General features: G+C 40.3%; 1 protein-coding gene across 1 annotated transcript in view; it reads right to left on the bottom strand.

Annotated features, from left to right (window-relative positions):
- Window positions 1-22,120, bottom strand: part of TBC1D14 (TBC1 domain family member 14) — a 64,589-nt gene that overhangs the window by 33,240 nt on the left and 9,229 nt on the right. Inside the window, exon 3 of the mRNA XM_066548653.1 lies at window positions 9,568-9,688. Within this exon, the coding sequence (XP_066404750.1) occupies window positions 9,568-9,688 (121 nt within the window). The remainder of the gene's footprint in view (window positions 1-9,567; window positions 9,689-22,120) is intronic.

Genomic DNA, 22,120 nt, shown 5'->3' with positions numbered 1-22,120 from the left:
AGGAAAGGAAAGGAACATGCAGCAGGACTACCAGATCATGAAATTTGTTATGATCTTTGGGCTGGGAAACTTAAGATCCAATTCTTCACATGGCACCAGGCCACAAAGTAATAATTTTAATAAAGACCCTTACATATACAATGACCAAAGAGAATTTAAGGAGACTGAAACCTCAGGCAAAGACCAGATTATGAGACTATCCTTCAAAACTTAATGGAGAATACATACTTCTGAGTTCAGATATTACACTGTCAAACAATTTCTTAGGGATCTAACTTTAAAACCAGTACAGAACTATTCTGAAATGCAATTAATTTATTAGTTACTGATCTAACAACCTGAGAAATCAGAATTGCACGCTCAACCGGTACAGTTTAGTGATCAGCCAAGCTCCACAAATAACTAATGGTTCAAAATCCATCAGCCCTACTTGCTTTACACAGCTCTCTGTATGTGTATACATTTATGTTTAATCCTCTTACATTAAAGAAAGGATATGAGCAGAAGATAGCAATGACATGACAGAATTTGGCAGTAATAACATCTCTACGGAGTTTTATCTTCCACCAGGACATCCTTCTCATCTTTAGTACTACAGCATTCTCCTGTTCTATACTTTACAAATTAGGAATGCCTAAGCAATGTAAAAGATAAGATAAGATAAGATACTATGGCCAGGCTGTGAGGAAAACCTCCCACTATTTGTAGGCATCATTTCAAGTGCTCTGAAATGTTCCTCATTTCCCCTGGGAAGCAGCTACTTTTCTTTGCAGATTACAGGGAATACACAACCTGGGCTGGCAACTGATGTGATCCCACCCAATCACACTAAAGTTAAATGGATAAAATAATCCAGACATGTTACAGAAGGTTACGAGTAAAGCAAAAGAGTGAGAAGCCACATACTCTGTTTTTCAGTCCTGTGCTCCAGCCACTGGACTATTTTAACAATTTTTCCATATACGTATTTTTATAACATCATATTTTGAGCAAGGTTTAGATTAAGGAACATTTAAAACCTTAGCATAGACAAGGGCAGGTAAATTCTTCCAAGAAAGAATAACAGCTTGCTGATTTGTTGCCTCTAATCATTCAACGTGCTATGTATCAGGTGGTTCTCACCCTCAGGGTTCACATTTCGCTTGTGCTATATGTAAATAATTTAAGCGGGTTTTGGTTATATAGAGTGACATGCTTCATTAAAAAAAAACAAAAGGAAGGAAAATACTTGAAGTACTCAGAGACAAAGCATACCATGAACCATTTTGTTTAAGAACAGCTTTTTACTGTCAAAAGCAGGATCTTCAATCAGATTGTGCAGTGTAATGTTACAAGTGACTCCAGCATAAGTCACAGTAACAACAAAACAACAACACCCTCCTGCTTAGAACCCTGCAAAGGACACCATTTAATCTGCACATACAAAAGTGTGCACACTTTCCCTAGGTACTGACACTATCTGGTACACTGCAGTGTTAATCAAATGGAAACATCTGCAGGAAAGGCCTCCAGCAGGACAAGCATCTGGGAAATGTCTGAACAAGAAAACACAAGCTAAATGGTTGTTTTATTTTACTGCTATTTTCTTGTGAGCATCTGCCAGAATAAAACACTATAAACACCTGCTTTCAACACATCCCATTAACATTACTTCCAGGGACTGGAATTCCACTGGATATGGACTTAATGTGAAAATGTAACTTTACTTAAACTGTATGACTACTCACTGATCTCTCCACCTTTATTATCTGTGTAGGGTCAGCATCATACCCTTCCACATAAACTCTCAGCAACTTTTTCTTCTGCCATTTCACATTAGTGCTGATGTTGCAGAAGAAAACCAACCTTTCCTATCTAGTCTCAACCCTTCTTTACTGTGGCTGAAGATCACGTTAGAACTGTCTCTCTCATTCTAAGAGACACTAAAATAAAAGGACTCTCCATGCCACATCAACCTGATGCTAACACCACTCTGAAATGGCCAAAAATCCAGATTAATTCCAGGATATAGAGGAAAGGAGTCACAGAAATATCACATTTCATCTTGCAAGTTCTCAAATCAGTTGCAAATACCAATACTTGTAATATTCAACACAGTGCAGAAGTCCCCCAGGAATGCCACCTACTTTGCAATGCACATTTGCATTTTATGCTGTTCAGAGACCCCCCATAGCACACAGTCACTGTTTTGTTTGCAAACAGTTGCTTTGTAGGTAAGTATGTGTCCACTTGTATCTACCTCCCTGACTCCAGCACATACACCATATTGGAGTAGGGAAAGATACTTCACTTGATACTTTTAACCACATTCTACTTCTCCCCTGGTTTTCAATCTCCCTGCTTATCTCCCTTCTGCTTCCTCATCGAGACTTGGGTATCTTTAAGGGTATCAGACCTCTAAGTTTAATGCTTGTCTGCCCTTGGAAATTACAGAAAAATAAGGAAATAAGTCGACTGCATCAAAACCTCTGAGTGTTTTTCTCCACCCATGTTTGCTTCTCTAATCCCTGAAATTACCTTAGAAGCCATTACGGATGGCAATTTCTTACATGTTTAATAAAAGCTTCTTTTGTACTTATACTGAGTGTGCACCACGTTTTCTCTCATCACTTGGCCAGATCCTTGTGTATTCATTATTTTACAAAAAAAAACCCTATAAAAAATGTAAATGTTCCTGAATACAATCATCTTCACAACTTAAAGTTCAGTCTTGACAAGAAGAAATTGTAGTTTTTTAAAGCTACACACAAATATAATATATGAAGGAGGGCAACATACCTTCGTAGTGTGGCTTAAAGTGATGACTATTTTCAGGCTTTAATATTCATGAAGCTGTTTCCACTGAACTTTGTCATGCTCAAGTGACATGTTCTCAATAGAGCACAAGAAAATTATGTGAAAATACTGACAGGCATGAAAAAATTGCAATAAAATCATGGTAAAAAATAGGACCAAGAATCCTCAGAGAGAGAATGAGAACATAAAATTGGCTAGTCTTCCTTCAGAAAGACACTTCAGGAAAAAGCACCAGTCTGGCTTTTCAAAATCCTTACATCCATTTCTTCAGGTACTGTGTGTTCAGGGTTTCCACCAACACACAGTACCTCCATTCATTTTGCAGAGCTAAAGAAAATCAGCTTTATTTGTTGGTGCTAGTGAGCATGGTAAGAGTTAGCCTTTCAAAACCTGTATCTATCCCCATTCTTTAATTTTAGATGAAGTATAAGATGTATAAACTGGAAGACAGACAAAGAAAACCTTTGGGTCGAGTTTCTTGGGAGCTTGCTTCTGCTTAACACACAATTAGCACAATGAAGTCTAGCAAAGCTTTCTGAATTTTACATGTCAGCAATGGAAATGTTCCAGTCTCCAGTTAGAATAGGCAGTTCTAACACAATATTTAGGGGCTACACACCTGCTTTCAAAGATTTATTGCCAGCTCTGCTTCACAGCAATGTTTTGCCAAGTGTTTGTGCAATGCAACAGCCAAAGGCACATGGGGTTATTTCCAGGCTTGCTCTCTTCAGACATCTATTTTCATTCAAAAACCCATGAGGGGAGGGGGGACTCTGAAAGCCTCCTGTGTGTTGCCAGTGGAAGGTTACTACATGGAAAAAAACTTACTGCCTACACAAAGGAATAAGTGTTTAAGTATCTTTCTATTACCACTGGAAGAAACACAAATACCAGCTGCATGATGGATTCTTACTTAACATAATTGAGAACAAACTTCCACTGATGTATCAGCTGTCCTCAATAGTTATAATCTTGGCATTGAAATTTTGGGATTAGAAAGAGTTGTGTATTTGGTACTCAAAAGTTGATCATTTTTCCAGGAATTTGTGGCTTCCTGCATTTAAAAATAATCTTGTGCTATCAGCATTCATATTCCAGTTAATGCTAATTATCAACTTGGTCTACAAAGTAACTGTCCCTATTGAGACAAAGGGAACAACTTCAAAGTTCCTGCACTTTCCCCAAACATGCCACCAGCACTGAAACAGACCCTGCAGCAGAGACCAGCAGCTGACACTGTAACTGCAGCACCAACTAAGCAAGCTTGTCCTTCTATTTAGTATCTCCCCTCCTGAAGGCAGATACTTATCCTCCAACACTGCCTGCTACACCTCTTCAGGATCCCTCCATCTTCCAGGGCTTTTGATACCCACAATTTACAAGGCATTGTAGAGAGTGAGAAAGCTAAAATAAAAGCTTTAAATCTGAAAAAGGATTTCAAAAACACTTTGTAGCTTGTCATAGCTATTTAAACCAATACTCAAACCTGTTTTCTATTAGTCTAATGCTTGTAACATATTTTGTACTTTCACATGTTGTTAACATATGGGAAGAGGTTCCAACAGCATCAAAAGCAGCACTTTGTCAGCTATACCTTGCTAGATTATGATACTTGACTGGGTGATATTAAATGCTTTTATTATTAAAATACTCAGGAACAATCATCCTGACATAGCTTTCATTTACTGTGAATGGAAGCAACTACTCTTGCTTTTTCTGTTTAAATATGATAGTATGTTTGTTTTAGGCAGATTTTCAAGACAGGACAAGGGCAACACACTGGAATTGCTGAATGATCTATTTATTACTGCTCTTGTTGGGGAAAAAGAAAAGACTTTTTAGGACATCACTGACATAATAGGTTTCTTTTTTTGCCTTCACAAAAGTTAGATGCCCTTTACATATGATACAATAAAATAAAGGTATTTGTAACTGGATCAGAAGGAAAGATACAAAAGAGCTGTGCATTAAGGCAACTTGCAAGTTTTGGGTTATAATTGTTAAGTAAGGAAGTTAGTTACACCTTTATTTCCAGGGAATGTAACAATAATAGACATAGGTTAGACTAACTTTCTAACTATACCTTCTTACACTGCACTTGCTTCCTGTTAAAAAAAAGGAACTCTACCACACAGATCTAAATCCTGCCTTTCTGAAGGCTGACAAAAAGAAATGAACCCAACAGTGGAGAACATGGGAAGTGACTCATTTTCACCCTTGGACTTCTCATGCAGAACACAAAATAGGCACTACACATTTTCTAGCTTCAAAGTGGCAGTGAAGTCTATATACAAACACTCACCCCATTGGCAGCTATAGCCATCAGTCACAATGACACACCCAGGCTACCCAAAGACAAGCTCTGCACAAACAGGAGACAGTGCTCTATCCAGAGCTGCACCTCTGGCTCCTGCCACAACCAGCAGCCAGCTTGAACCAACTACTTCCCCTCCAAAGGCCTTAAAGGGGCCATGGGAATGCAGCAAAGCAAGGCTCAGAAAAGCTCTGTATTTTTAGCACTGTGGGCCATCAGCAGAGGCTGCAGATGTGGATGTGAAACAGGAGGCAGCAGCTCCCCACACTGCACAGATTCACCCAGGACAGGAGGCAGCAGCTCCCCACACTGCACAGATTCCACCTGGAACAGGAGGCAGCAGCTCCCCACACTGCACAGATTCACCCAGGACAGGAGGCAGCAGCTCCTCACACTGCACAGATTCCACCTGGAACAGGAGGCAGCAGCTCCCCACACTGCACAGATTTACCCAGGACAGGAGGCAGCAGCTCCCCACACTGCACAGATTCCATCTGGAACAGGAGGCAGCAGCTCCCCACACTGCACAGATTTACCCAGGACAGGAGGCAGCAGCTCCCCACACTGCACAGATTCCATCAGGACAGGAGGCAGCAGCTCCCCACACTGCACAGATTCCATCAGGACAGGAGGCAGCAGCTCCCCACACTGCACAGATTCCATCAGGACAGGAGGCAGCAGCTCCCCACACTGCACAGATTCCATCAGGACAGGAGGCAGCAGCTCCCCACACTGCACAGATTCACCCAGGACAGGAGGCAGCAGCTCCCCACACTGCACAGATTCACCCAGGACAGGAGGCAGCAGCTCCCCACACTGCACAGATTCACCCAGGACAGGAGGCAGCAGCTCCCCACACTGCACAGATTCACCCAGGACAGGAGGCAGCAGCTCCCCACACTGCACAGATTTACCCAGGACAGGAGGCAGCAGCTCCCCACACTGCACAGATTCCATCAGGACAGGAGGCAGCAGCTCCCCACACTGCACAGATTCCATCAGGACAGGAGGCAGCAGCTCCCCACACTGCACAGATTCCACCAGGACAGGAGGCAGCAGCTCCCCACACTGCACAGATTCCATCAGGACAGGAGGCAGCAGCTCCCCACACTGCACAGATTCCACCAGGACAGGAGGCAGCAGCTCCCCACACTGCACAGATTACACATGGACAGGAGGCAGCAGCTCCCCACACTGCACAGATTTACCCAGGACAGGAGGCAGCAGCTCCCCACACTGCACAGATTCCATCAGGACAGGAGGCAGCAGCTCCCCACACTGCACAGATTACACATGGACAGGAGGCAGCAGCTCCCCACACTGCACAGATTCCATCAGGACAGGAGGCAGCAGCTCCCCACACTGCACAGATTCCATCAGGACAGGAGGCAGCAGCTCCCCACACTGCACAGATTCCACCCATGCACGTGCAGCTGCACGAGCACCTCCACACATCAGCACTCTGGGGACTCTTTTCTGCTCTGGGCCTTTTTTAACCTGGAGAAAACACACTGCTTATAACAGGAGAGTTTATCACTGTCTGCTTGAAGCATGGGCTGTAGTAAATTCTTTCCATATTTCTTGCTGGGTGCTGTTGCTTTGAAACTCTTTTCCATCTAACAGATCCAAGCCAGAAAACAGACCTTTATAAAATCTCTTCATCAACCAGGATTATAGCTTAAATCAAGTGAAAATTGTATTATTAACCCAATTCAACTTACAAAGCTTTTCCTATAGTAATATTATCAGCTTTACTGTTCATCCCATAACAAAGCCTCACCTGTGAGCCAAGCAATTTATTTTCCGGTTTCAAGAGCTCATTTTCACTTTATCATGTGTTGCAGAGTGAGCCTCTTCAGTACAACTGATTTTAATTGACTGGAATGTTGACCCCCCACATATAGCCATATCCTAATTATTACAGAAAAAACATTTGGGAAAATTATAATCCCCAAGTTAAAAACCAGTTATTTTTAGTTATTAAGGAACTACCATTAAAATTTTTAAATATTCCAACATGGACTATCAGCAAATGAGATTATAAAACATTCAGACCTGAATTTTTGAATAAAGATTGTAATTGAAAGGCCTCAAGTGTTATATGTTCTGAATTTTATGAATACTGAAACTTAAAAAAATAAAGATATTCCATTCAGCTCTGATTAGAATTCATGTAGTGAAAGCTAAATTGTACAACCCTCATAGGGTCAAAGCACACTTAGAAAGGAAAAAAAAAAAAACCCCAAAGCTTGCTGCTTAAAATTTGATTTTGCTATTACAGAAAAGAAAATTAAAATAAATACACTATATTAAAAAAAAAAGAAAGCAATGGAATTTCACTGGGGATGAAAGCTGTAACATGTCTCTAGGATACAGCCAAAATCTGGCTTTCCTCTATATGCCTTATTCTTTCAATACACAAAATCTTGACTGGCCACATGCAAACAAGTTCTGTGAAGACAGATCACATGAGAGAGACAACCAAATTATATGCTGGTGACTTCTTTTTGAATTTTAAAAGAATTTATTTAGAAGAATATTCACTAAAAAAACTGGGGGAAAAAAAGTTGCTGCAAATAAATGGTATTTACATGTAATTCTGCCAAGCTTGAAAAGAGTTTCTGAAAGAAACAGTGGCTGCAAAGCTTAGCTCAGTTCTACAGTCTACTGGGAGAGAAGAGAACTTAACTTCAGTGGTTATTCTTGGTGAAGTTCTGTCATCTGACTGACTTTGTGCATTTTCAAACACCAATTGCAAAAGCAACTGGCATAACCAGTTCTGCTCAAGCAGAATTCCTGAAGAGAACTGATATAAAAAATTAATCATGCAAACCTCCATTGCAAATGCACTTCCATCTTCTCCAAGATTACTCATCCTGACAGCTTCTAAGTTTTAAAACATTTAACTGAATAAAAACTATAAAAAAGCTCTCAGTGACCCAGTAAAGCAACCCAGCCTGAGCATATTCCAGTGTTGCTTCTCTATCAGAAGACTAATACATATATTTTCAGCATTAAAAACAGGACAAGCAACATCTTAGCTGGAGTGATTTTAATTCCTATACTGTTAAATCACAGTATGATGCTATGTTGTATATACACTTGTTGAACAAGAGAGTGCTGTCAGAAGAGTTTTTACAGGGCCTGAGGAAAGGCTCATGTGCTCACAAAGCCTGTCTGAGCATTGTTTTGGTGAGGGGGCACCTAAATCAGGCTGTGCTTTTAGATGCTGCTGAGGCTCAATTAGTGACTTACAGCACTACTCATGACTCAAAGCCTACATGTCAAAAATAACTTCAAAAAAGCACCAAATCATTTAGGAAGGATTAGTTATTGTTACCCAAGAGGCACTGGAGACAATTGTTTTAGGCTGCAATATTGCCAGGAACTCGCTAATGGTTAGATGCCATACCACACTACCAATTTATAGTGACTGTTTTGTAACAAATACATACAGTCATTCAAAGCTGTAAGGTAAGATAGTTTGGATGCAAAAGAAAAACATTCACAGTACCAGCAACAACCACAAATTGTCAATAAATTATTTACCCACTTAATAAAGAACATGCACTACAGTAAAATATACTGATAAATGTCAGGGTACTGCACTTATTAAGCCTCTTCAATTTTGTCATCAAAAATCTTTGGTGGACACTTCAGAGCCACTAATTGTGTCAAGACAACCTGTAGATAAAGCCTGAATGGTTGAGTACAGTGACAAGTTCAAAAAGCCACCTCAATTTCATCTTAACAGCCTAACTACAGCTAAGAACAGTCACATGACATGTGGATTTCCAGAATACTTTACCCTGAATTAAGCAGCACAATCCTTCAAATCAGCATTTGCATTTCACACACAGTAGCTGGTTTTAAAGTTTCACTACATGGTCTCTTTCCATGCAAACATTACTATTCCCACAGTCATTTGAACAAGGAAGTGACAACTGAAATACAGAAAAAGCTCCAAACAAAAAGGCTACATGCAATCCAAAAATCCCAGATCAAGTCAGACTGAAAGAAGCTGTTTTCCTGTTACTGAAAGAGCAGCTCATGAGCTACTGACCACATAGCTGGATTTCACAAGGTTTTCCCCATTGGAAAGATAAATCATTTGATTCACTAGCCAAGAGCTTGGGTTCATCTCTAGTAGAACCAGTTCTCTGAAATGTTGCTTTCAACAATGCTGGAAAAAAGTGACTTTCACTTAGGTTTTTTATTCTCTTATGACACACTAAGGGAGGCTCTTCATGCCTCATGTAGTCAGTGTAATGACCAAGTAGAACACATTCTTCTGAACAGCACTGTTGTAACAGAAGTAAAATTTCAACAAAGAGCCTTTTCTGGTACTGAAATTGTGTGCAACTCCAACAAACAGGCTGCACAGTCCTGTTTACAGATCATAAACTTAACTGGCTTCTTCATTGACCACTAATCCTAACACAGAATTTAACAAATACCTTTTGTATTTTCTTTGGGTCTTTCTGTAAGTTTTCTCCAAGAGGTACTTTTCCAAACAGCTTCCATCGCACATCATTTTGTTTTTCAAATCTTGCACTCTGCTTTCTGGTAAACAAATTCCTAAAAAAAAAAAAGTTTTATTAAGAAAAAGGGTTGATTAATTACAATAAAAAGAAGGATAAACACTTGCTAACCTTATGTATCCTAATGATATATATATTCCAACTTCTCTTGTGGTTGTGCTGACACACACTGTTTCCCAGCTTCAAAAGGAACATCATGCAGTATTATCACTGTATTATACCAGGCAATGGAATTTGTTAAATTATAACTTTTAGTAGATAAAAAAAGTTCATTTTCCAACTGTCTAAAAGTGGACACCTTTCTTTAGCATTCCTGGAGATCATTCAGCCTCACTCTTTAAAAACAACTAAGAACCTCTTGCTGCACAAACATTCTTTACCCACCTGTTACAACACATTACTACCAAAAACCACAAAAACCTTGGAGACATGGTACCCTTTTGCTGTATTTGATCTGCTTTCACAAAAGATTATTTTTCTAAATAAGCTTAAAAGCAGCTATCAAAACACATTAATTCTGAAGTCTCTCTGAAATGTCCAATATTTAGCTTAAACACTGTAGGAACAGTTATAAAGCTAGACACAAAGCCACTGAAAATTAGATTAGTTTTATTGACATTGTTAGTTTTTAATCATAAAGAGATTTGCCAGACTTGCATCTTCACACAACAGCTACTTTTCCAAAACTGGACACATAGCACAGACCAATCTTCATGATTTTGATAGCACTCAGCTCCTCCAAGAACAGATATTCTACTCCGTGGCATGCCTGCATTATTAAAGTAACCAATTTTCTTTTATCCTACTGCCAGTTTATCACATATTCAAATATGTCCAGGTTAGTTCTGTTATTTACTCACCTCAAGGCAGATTTTTCTGGAAACTGATTATTGCTTTTTGCTCCCTCATCAAAAGAAAAAATAAATCCACTGAGATAAAAGCATTTTTCCTACTGCAATCAGCAGGCAGCTGCAGCACCTTCAAATCACAGATGCTTCCATTCTGACATTACTGCTTTTCCTTACAGTTACCACCTTAATGCCCTGTGTGTTGGTCCATGCAGTACACACTGTTTCTTACATAAAAAGTGTGATTGTTTGGGAAATAAAACTATTTTGAGTTTCACATTCTAGAAGAGCTGAATACATGTCTGCAATAGGAACAATTTAGGTACTAAAAAGTTGTTTTTCCTGGTCACTTTGTATCAGTTGCCATGAAAAATACCATAGCTGTACCAACAGAGATAACATTGCTGGAATACAAGAGATATGTTTCATATGTGAAAAACAATTAAAGTTATAACATCAAAGTGTCCTGAAATATATTATAAGGTTAATAGTATGCACTGCCATCCTTAAGTATGCATATATTTACACAAATTATCACGTGCTTCTGTATCACAAGGGTACAGTTACCTTGAAATTCAAACCAAGAACAGATTATCATATTAAAAGATAAAGACAAAGTGTTTATGTACAGGAACCATGCAAGTCAATTACATCTGATGCCAAAGCTAAGCAGTAACTGTACCTCTCCAAACCCTTTCACTTAGGCAGAGATTGTAAGGTAACTAAAGCCTGAGAGGATGCATCAAGCAAGTTCTAAAATGTATCTAAGAATAAAAAGGAAAGCATGGCAAAAATATCATAACAAAATCTACTGCATGTGAATAGGATATACAATGCAAGACTGGCTGTTCTTGCAAAAGGTTTTTTTTCACGTTGTTATTACTGCAGAAGCAAGCAAAATCCAGACTCCAAACCATCTTCAGAGAAAACAAGAACTTTTAGCATCAGGGCCACTGGAAGAGCCCTGTAAGGAGGCACATCTCTGTGACAGCTCTGTGCACATTCAAATCCTTTCGCAAGTAAAAGGCTTTCATCACACTTCATTAGCACTGCAATAACACAAAAATTAAAGGCAATTTTCTCTCTGTCTCTATCCACATTAGAGGTTCCTAGCACAAGTGTATATACAAGCAACAACTCCTTCAGTCTCCTCTGAGGGATTTTAAGAACAGCAGTAGGTCTTTACCCTCAGAGCAAAGTAAAGATGAATTGGAATGATAAATTCTAACAGCTCTCTGCTGCAAGTGCCTGCATAAAAATGAACCAAATCTGAAAAGCCAATCTCACACACTTCCTCTCAACTCAATTCCACAATCCTATCTACTTTCCCTTTAGCAGCAGCGTCACAATAAATAATCTGTTCTACAGCTTATCTAGCAGATGGCACAGCACTTGTTCAGCTCACTCTTCTCTGTCCCTACATTCTAGGGCACCAGGCATCTCTTCCTCCCTTTGTACTATGTCAGGGACTTACAGTTCACTTTTAATTTAATATATATATATATATTGAACTGAAAGCAGCAGGCATGGTCAATATACAAATTTCATTCTGTACTGTCCTTTTCCCCCACCCTGTGTCTGGGCCTAAATCCCAGTGTTTGGTTGGTGTCCACACTCTTTACAAACTCCAGAAAGTCTTAAAATCCCCTGAAGGCTTAACATAATCAGCAGCCACAAATCAGTAAACCATGTGTAGAAGAGCAAACTACAATGTGTTCTTGCTTTGACTGAGGACACACAGCATTAAACCCTGATCTGCCCCACACTGAAACACAGCAAAGGTAATATATGACAGAATGGCATGGAAGGAGCAGAAGAGATGCCACCTAATTTGCACCTATTCTGAGAAAAAGGAAAAAATAAACCCAAAAAAAACCCCAAAACAACCCACCCAACAAAAAAAAAACCCACCAAACAAACAAACACAAAAAACCCCACAAAAAACAAAAAAAGCCAAAAAACCCCACAAAAAACAAACCAACCAACCAAAAAGGAACTATGGAGTGCTCTCTCGTTCAATTTCTACAGAGCTTTGCAATAAATCAGGTCCTGATAAAGTCACTACTTGAGATTCCTGAACTGAAAGTAAACCCTTAAAATATGCAACTGCCTTAGGAGGAAGTTTCTGCCATATATATGTCAGAGCAAACAACTCATAGCAAAACCTTTCATTTTTCTGCTGCTACAGCAACAAAAGGAATTCTTTTTCTTCTATTTTTACACAGCTCCCTCGGATTTTTTAAGAAAAGCATTAAGCCATTTCAGTTCTGAGCAAATTCACTTCAAAATATTCCACACTAAAGGTAACTTAAGAGCTTACTAACAGAAAATGCATGTTAACAAGAAGCAAAGCTTCTCTTTTTGAAAAAACAAAACCCTAAACAAACAGATCTTTACTCGGAAGATGAGCCCAGAAATTCTAGGGTAAAAAATGTCAAAGCTTCATTACAAGTGTTTTAAGATAACAAAAATAAATTGGAGGTCCTGATTGTAAAAAAGTGCTTGACATGACTTGAAAGAAAAGATTATATGCTCATCATTAGTTCAGTTTCACTGTCCTCTTCAAATCTATCAGAACACATCATGATGATTTACAATAGGGATATTAACAAGACCATCTGACATGATGCCTGCAGCCTCATTAGTGTGGAGTCATCACAGTGTCATGGATTACATCTGCATTTCTGTTGTATGTGCCCACTATTTTACACTAAGTATTTGTAGCTGCTTATTTTAGAAAAGCCAAGTACAGAAGTTAAATTGAGATCAAATTTCAGTTAGAAAACTGCTATTTCACAGTCCCCTACAAACAGTATTTTGCACCAAACAGCTGTTTAACCTTGTTATTTTAATTGAGCTGTGGAGAGGGATTACCTACCTGATGAAATTTAATTCTAACTCCAGAGTTAATTTTTACATACAAAGAACATCCTGTGGTACAGGACAGAGATGGAACAATCTTTTGCTTGAGCATACAGATATTGCATCATCACTCTATACTTATCTGCCCAGCTGCCTTTTCTGTGGGGAAAAAGAGGAAGTTAACACCAAGAAGCAAGTTTAGCAGTGTCAGGAAAACCTTATTTTTTAATAAAACTTAAGAAACAATTCCATTTTCGTTCTCTAAGCACTGCTCAAATAAATGCACAAAACAGCTGTTAATAAATGTACTTCACATGTGTATATTGCCACTCTTTATGTAGCTTTGTATGCTATCATGATCAGGCTGAAGCCTCAATCAAATTTTAAAAATGTGTTTCTAAAGATATTAGAACAACATCAATAACAAGTAATCAAGTCAAACCTATTGATACTGCATCTGTTGGAGCATTTTCAAGCTTTTGCTTTTAAAAAAACCCAGCATCACCACAGTTTATGTAGTTCTGTCCAATTTTCTTTCCAAAAAGACAGGAGGACTGCAACACAACTGCCAGCAATTACTGCTGCATGAGGAGTTGAGAGCAGCAGCTCCACAAGCACTCAGTTATTCATTTTTTCCACATTTCAGCTGTGCTTTGTTCCATGCAAGGTCAGTCACTTCTGTGAAGTCACCTCCCAAGAGGTTATTCCTTTCTACCACATCCCCCCTGTTCAGTACTCAAACCTATCCACTAAAGCAGCAGAGACAGTGCTGCCATGGCTTCTGTTGCCAATTTACTCCAAATCTTGAAGTCACTGCAAAGTTCCTTCCTGAAAAGTCTCAAAGTCTTCTCAAGCCAGGAAGGCCCAACACTGAGGCCATTCAGATATCTCTGAAGTTTGGTACCACCAGAGTCAAGGAACTGTTTCTCTGGCACATGTCACTGAAACAACAGGAAAAAAGGATGGGCTCCCACAGGGGCTGTCAGAGGGTGGAGCTGACCAAGGCAGGCACACACACACCCCTCTGGACTTCAGGCAACACACAGTATCTTTTTACCAGATAGCCCAAGATGACCAGATTACTGAAACAAAAGGGTAGAGGAGCTTAGGATTTAGGAGTTTTTACAACCAGAGCATTTGGGTTATTCAGAAAATCTGAATTTCAGTTTTACTGATGTGACTGTTTTGCCAGGGGTCCTTAGATGAAGTTCTGCAGTACTTGAACTACTGGCATGCAGCACAGAATCACAACTGCAAGCAATAGAAAAGTGAGATGGCAAATGCTGCTCTGTGATAGACTTACATTGACCTAGCATAGAGATTGCACTTCCAAGTAAATGGGTTCCTTACTCTTAAAAAGATGGTTGCTATACAGAAACATGTATGAAAATTGTCTAGAAAGTGACTCACTCATGCAAACTGATGCAATTTCTTATCTGCATTTAACCAACACTGATTTGCAAAACCAAGTAAATTTTTGTTACATGTTTTAAAAATACACACATCTCCAGCTCTCAAGATGCATGCTCCAAATTTTAATTGTCTTTCAATTAAGGTTATTTTCAGGAGATAAAACAAGTGGAATAGTCATGCAAATTAACTACTGGAAGGACTTAGCAGTCACATGAGCACAACAGATGTAAAATAAGGACAGTGGAGAAAGTTCAAAAGGTTCAGTTTTGTAGAACAATTTTATCTTGAAAGACAATTTTTCAAATGGGTATCAGGCTGGCATGTGTTCTTAAGAAGCAAGAAAGAAACAGAGGCAAGTCAAACTTCATTTCAGCTGCTTCTGAAAGAAGACCCTGAAACTCCCCTGATAACTCTGAACTACACAAGGAGAGAGCACCAAGGTCTTGAACCCCTCAATGAATTTAGCCAGGCTGAGGCTAAGGTCCATGTATATTTAGATAAGTAAGCAGATGTGAATCATATCTGGTAAACCCACACTGAGCACACAGGCACTGTAAGACATGTCTCCACAGACATTACTCAACAAGGCATCCAGAAAGCTACATTGAAACAAGACATTTTAAATAACATACAGCACCTACTAAGCAAAAACTACAGTTAGATAAACTTTATTAAATATTTGCTGCATTGTCAGCAAAAATGTCCAGCCATCTTACCTGATGTGGTATTAATTTAATTAACACTAACTAGGAAACATTCCAAACAACAACATTATTTTCTTTTCATCTGCCAATGACCCTTTCTGTTCTGTACTAATCATAACTTTTGTAACTTACCAATAAATAGAAGAAAGAGTCTCATCTCTAGATGTTCCTAATTTGCTCACTTAAAGAATTTCCAGAGAAAATAAATCCTGAAAAATCAGCAACATATTCTATCAAAGGAATTTTTGTTACCTGACTAGTGGAGGAACAAGACTGACACATAAATCACGATGACTGGAGAACTGATGGACTTGAGAAGGCACAGTTGTCAGGAGACCCACCAAAGTCTCCTGAAGTGCCCTAAATCTACATCCTCCAAAGGGAAAAGCAACAATTGGTAGCCATGACCCAGTAATGCTGGTTTCTAGAAATAATTCACTAGATGCAGTTCTAACAAAACCCAGATCACCTCTCAGTCAACCTACACATCAACACAACCAACAGACAGAACACCATCAAAAAAGTTCAAGTACTTTGGCTACAGTCAAGAACCTCCATAAACAAGTCAGAAGTTTTGCTTTGAATAAGATTCCAAAATTACATACAAAAGCAGGGTTTGCAGAAGTTTTTCCCTTCCAGATTGCCAAAGGTCAGAGTAAAGGAAGAATAATGCTTGGTTTATGGATAAACAAACCAACAGAAATAAAGCCAGACAGCCTACAAGCTGACCTGCCTATGAAAGAGGTAACTAATCACAGAACTATGTTTGATAAATTCCTACCACATTTTCTAAACAAAGTTTTCCAATCACTAACATTCCAGTACGTTCAGTAAGAATCAAAAACAATAACAGTTCACAGTGTAACAGATACTTGCAGGTCTGGGAAAAAAAGACCTCCACAGTTGAGAGAAGCAGTAATACAATATAAATTAGCACTATAGGATACCTGATAGCTTGCAATAGGGTAACTTGGAAATTTCTCTAGATTTCTGGGGGAAAGAGCAGGATTTAATAAACTATTTATCAAAACTACAGTATTCTGCATGTATCTTTCTTCTTACAGGTTCCCCTCATTTTACAGGGGAACAAAGCTGTTACTTCAGCTGCTGACTGCTCTGAAGTATCCAAGACATGCAAAGATAAATCAGGCAGTAACCTGGTGAGTTCAGCTTTAGAACTGGCTGCAGCAAGCCAAGAACTATTTTGCACATGGAAAATGCACAGTGCTGGTCTACCATGCAAATGCTGAAGAATTCTCAGAAATTGGAGTTTCAGCAAGTAAGGACTGTCACAAAAAATCAACACTCAGGTCCAGCTTCAAACTAATATATTAGCATCAACCAGCTAAAATTAATGATCCTTTTCTAGCTGGCCAAATTCCCAGTTATTCTCATATTACCAGAGTAATTGAAATTCTATTCCTAAAATTTGAAAGTAGATTTCTTCATTGATTTGAAGCACTATTACCACACAAATAAAAAAAACAGAACACATGAAATGTCATCCTAAGCAAAAAGCTGAACCAAAGTAAACTCTAAGACCTTGCAGCAAGAGAAATTAAATATGGACCTGTCTGCATTAAGATCAAAAGGAAAAAGTGAATAAAAGCTCTGCCTGATACCTACAAGACCATATCTGTATCTGGTGTGGGGCTCCTGCACTACAAAAAAGAATCAAAAACTGGAGAAAGTCCAGTGGATTAACACTGTGATGGCTGGGTGCTGAGGCCCACACCACACAAGCAGGGATGCTGACAAAGGTGTTTTCATTTAGCCTGGATGACCGTCCTCAGAGATGCAATGAGGGAAAAACCCCAATGAGGAAAAAACCCCAAGCTGCTGTAAGGCATGTTTCAAATGGATAAAAGGGGAGGAAAAACAATCACAGTGGCAGAATATGAATGCTGAACTGTGCAGTGCAGGGAGGTTAGCTCCAAGCTGGGATGCACTCACAGCTGCTCGGGGTCCCAAAGAACATGGTCTGGTGCTGAAGCCGGCCCTGCACCGAGCAGGGGCTTAGGAACAGCTCCAGAAACCCTCCCTGAGCTGAGCTGCTCTGGATTCCACACTCACAAAAGGCTCCTGCTCACCAAGGGGAGTCCTGTTCTTTGTCCTACCGCCAACTGCTGCCAAGTTCTTGTGTTTATTCTGTCAACTCCAAAGGATAAATGACCCTAATACTTACTGAAGGGTTTTTTTTCATTATTATTCTTAAGATATGCCTGGAGAACTTTGGAGGCATTTAATGACTAAAAAGAGACTTAACACAAAAAAGGAATGGATTCAGAAAATTTATGGTTTCCATGTACCACTTCTGTTAATAAAATTCTATGTAAGGATGAAAACTTCAACAGACTGTTTCTTGTTTGAGCCTTTTTAAATGTGTTTAAAACCAAAGTTAATATTGACTCCAACTCTTCCAGATTATGTAACACAGAAAGGGATACTGTATAAATCAAAACATCAAGGAGCAAAAATTGTATTTATTCCATCTAATTTCATCTTGCTCACTGTATTTTTCAGGAAAGAAAAAGTCAGCTGAATATTAAACAGTACTTTGATCAGATGGAGAGAGAGATAGAGCATCACAAAGCAGTAATTGTGCTGATGTTCTCCATTCCTCATGTCATCTACTTCTCACAGCTCCTTTTAACAAAGGAAAACACCAGTAAAGCTCCTGCAAATTAAACAAAGATACAAAGACCATCTAACCCACCCATTTACTAAACCTTCATAGAAACAGTGAATCAGAATGAAACTAGAGCTTAACTTCATTAATCTGAATTAGCTCCTGAAGTCTCATGCACATCTGTGAGAAACTTTTGTAGTTCTCACTCTTTCTATTCAAAAGCAAGCGTGTGCAGGGCTGTACTGGGTTTGCATGGCAAAGTTTTGGGAGTGGGGGACTACAGAAGTGGCTGCTGTGAAAAGCACTCAGAGGCTTCCCCCCATGTCCAACAGAGCCAATGCCAGCTGGCTCCAGGACAAACCTGCCATTGGCCAAGGCTGAGTCCAATAGGGACAATGGTAGCTTCCATGGAATAGCAGTTCAGAGAGGAAAAAATCTGCTGCACAACAGCAGCAGCAGCCAAAAGAGAGGAGTGAGACCATGTGAGAGGAACAGCCCTGCAGAGACCAAGGTCAGTGCAGAAGGAGGGGCAGGAGGTGCTCCAAGTGCCAGAGCAGAGGTTCCTCTGCAGCCCCCAGTGCAGCCCATGGTGAGGCAGCTGTGTCCTGCAGCCCATGGAGCCCCAGGATGGAGCAGAGATCCACCTGCAGCCCATGGAGGTCCAGGATGGAGCAGAGATCCACCTGCAGCCCATGGAGCCCCAGGATGGAGCAGAGATCCACCTGCAGCCCATGGAGCCCCAGGATGGAGCAGAGATCCACCTGCAGCCCATGGAGCCCCAGGATGGAGCAGAGATCCACCTGCAGCCCACGGAGCCCCAGGATGGAGCAGAGATCCACCTGCAGCCCATGGAGCCCCAGGATGGAGCAGAGATCCACCTGCAGCCCATGGAGGTCCAGGATGGAGCAGAGATCCACCTGCAGCCCACGGAGCCCCAGGATGGAGCAGAGATCCACCTGCAGCCCACGGAGCCCCAGGATGGAGCAGAGATCCACCTGCAGCCCATGGAGGACCCCACAGTGGAGAAGGTGGACGTGCCTCAAGGACACTGACCCTGGGAGAACTGGAGCAGGCTCCTGGCAGCACCTGTGGCCCCTTGGAATGAGGAGCCCATGCTGGAGCAGGTTTGCTGCCAGGACCTGTGCCCCCACAAGGGAAGGGAGGGTGGGGGAAGCATTACAGCTCAATGCTGCAAGCAACATTCAACACCCATCCATGTTACAAATTTCATTCACCAGCCAGTATCAGACTTCTGTAATGCTTCCCACCAGCCACTAGAAAAGAAACATGCACGTGTCAACCTGCTTTGAAGCAATAACTAGACCACACTAAATCCTCACTTACTGCATAGTTTTGTACAGTTACTAAAAAAAACTCCAAAAATCAAACTGTCACTGAGCAGATTTTCATTTAGTTTCTATAATGAACAAATAAGTTCAACAAGCCTCTTTGTTTAAAGTCTTGTTTGTGTAAAACTGTTTCTAGTTACTCAACAGCAAAACTAAAATATTAATCTACTACTCTATACTAAAGAGCCACATGTCAAAATTTAGTGAAAAGTTTAAGGTAGAACTAAAAGAACTGTAATTGTAAAGAGTTACATTATCCCACACAAAAAGGGAAAATAAGGATTGCAATTAATTTAGACAGTTTCAGTTCAACACCTAGTGGAGAACAGGCCACATGACAAAGTTCAAAACTTCATTCTCTGAATAAGACAGGAATTCTGAAAACTGTATCATACAATTTCAACTTTTATCAAAAGCAAAGGCTTTGTAGAATTCCAACCTTCCACCTGTGGAAGATTTGCTTTGAGAGAGAATGTTTATTTCAGAAAATTCTGCTGATTTCTTCTGTTCCACAGAAGAAATGATTTCAGAGCTGTGGTAGTAAATACAGGTGGAGAGAGGACTTTCAGTCTGTCAGTTCCAGTAGAGAGAGTGGCTTTCAAAGAAGAACTATCCAAAACCACACTTTGAAGACTGAAGCCCCTTTCAGATGAGCACACCTGAATGCCTCACAGGCTGCTGAAAGACTGCTGCCAGCATCCTGTGTTAAACAGATCCTCAGTGCCCATGCTGCTTCCCACACCACTGCAGCATGAGCTTGTTTGCCCTCCTCTCTTCCCAGCCCTTTTAGCCGCCTGCTATTGGCAACAATTTGCTAGAAATGCACCCGGGGAAAGCAGCAGGGAAGGACAAAACTGCCACTCAGTTATTCCCTTCCCTCCACAAGGGCAGTGAACCCTGTGGGGCAACTGCAGCACTTGGGAGCCCAGCCCAGAGCAGGGCAGGGCAGCAGCCTGGGCTGGGTGGCCCTGCAGCTCCCTCCATCACAGGCTGGCTTTCTGGAGTCCTTCCCATCAGCTTCTGGACAACTGCACCTGGAGCTCAGGTTGGCTTTGCTCATTTGTGGTTAGAAGCAGTGACTTCTATCTGCCCCCACAGTGCATCCAGCTCTTTCTGTTCCTCTGCCTACACGCTTCAGGCTGCTCTCAGCTGGTCTCCTCCTGAACAGCCAATACTCTAAGAGGCTTCATTGAACAGAAACTTCCATAGAAGAGAGGACAGCATCATAACTAATATCTCAGATTAGTAAACTGCAATTATTTTCACAATTTTTCTTCCCTCCTATGGTCAGTGAATTCCCATTTTTGGAGACATGAAAGTGGGAAATCAGCACTACAGTGCTCCTTGTCATTCTACCTTTCTTTTAATACCAAAATTATAGAAGTACAATAAGCTGTCCTCTATTAAAAGCAACAAACTGCATTATGAAAGGGTCCTATCCATTAACACAGATGACTGACTTTTGCCATTGATGGACCTAATTTCTAAGTTCAGAACTCCAAATTATGTGTGACCAGTAATCTCAAAACATGGGTGTACATATGTGATGTAAACATATTAAATTCATATGATTTCAGACTTAAAGCAGTTACTGAAAGCAGCAGCTACTATTTTGAAATTTAAGACTTTTTTCTTCTCAGATTACAAGCAAGGTCACAGGTACATGCTTCTACATATGGTATAGGATGCCAATCTTGCTCCAGAAGCTTTCTTCCAGAAATGCAGAGATTCTTTGCAAATAGTAAAATGTAACATTCTTCATAAAGCCCTTTATTTCATGAGTAGTCCCTATGCTCCTTAGAGGCTTCCTGACATCCAAATACTTAGAACACTAGGATTAAAAACTTCTAGGAGTAGCCTGAAAAGAAAGAAGATCCAGATTCTTGGGAAAACACACAATATCCATGGCAGTGGACTAAGTAAAGACTTAGACTGCTTGTAATCCATTAAAATGAAACAAACTGCATGGCTTATTATTTAGCTGTACATAGAGTGACCCCTTTATGGTCACTCTCCATGTAAGCACAAAAATCCTCATTCTCAGTCTCCAAAATGATAATTGAAAATTATAAATGGAAAGGGCAACTTCTGCAGTAAGATCACTACAGTCCTGATTCAGCAAAGCTGTTTAAGATCCACACATTTAAAAAGTTTCAGCAGTACTGTTCAGAAGTCCAAAGGTAAAACTCATTAATCCACACTACTCTGGGTCAATAAGGCAAAGGAGCAGACAAGCCAGACTCTTTTAGTCTCCCACCCAGTTATTTGCTCACACTGGTTTTAAACCCAAGTTCCTGCATATATTCAAATGAATGAAATTAATTCCAACTCAGGATTACATAAAAGACCTCTGGCTTTTAAAGCTGATACAAGTGACACTTGAAAACAACCAACATGTCAGGTTTTTTTGTCAACAGTCAGCATTACAGCTTCTTTCAGAAGCAGTAATTCATTTTCATATGCCAACCTTGAGCCTAATGAAAGCACTGTACCTGTGGTGCCTTAAGCTCTTCCAAGAGGAAAGCTGTGTGTAAGCAAGAAAGCGACCTCCTTCTCACTTTTGATCTTCCTGGCCACACCCAAAGATGCACCCAGCAGCCTGAGGAAACCACTAGGCCTTATGGATACTCAAACTGCTGGAGACACAAACTGAGCCAGAGAAGC

This window comes from Molothrus aeneus, chromosome 4 (genome assembly GCF_037042795.1).
Source record: "Molothrus aeneus isolate 106 chromosome 4, BPBGC_Maene_1.0, whole genome shotgun sequence".
Classification (NCBI taxonomy): Eukaryota; Metazoa; Chordata; class Aves; order Passeriformes; family Icteridae; genus Molothrus; species Molothrus aeneus.
Note: the sequence above shows the minus strand (reverse complement) of the source record. Positions and strands in the feature narration are given on the sequence as shown.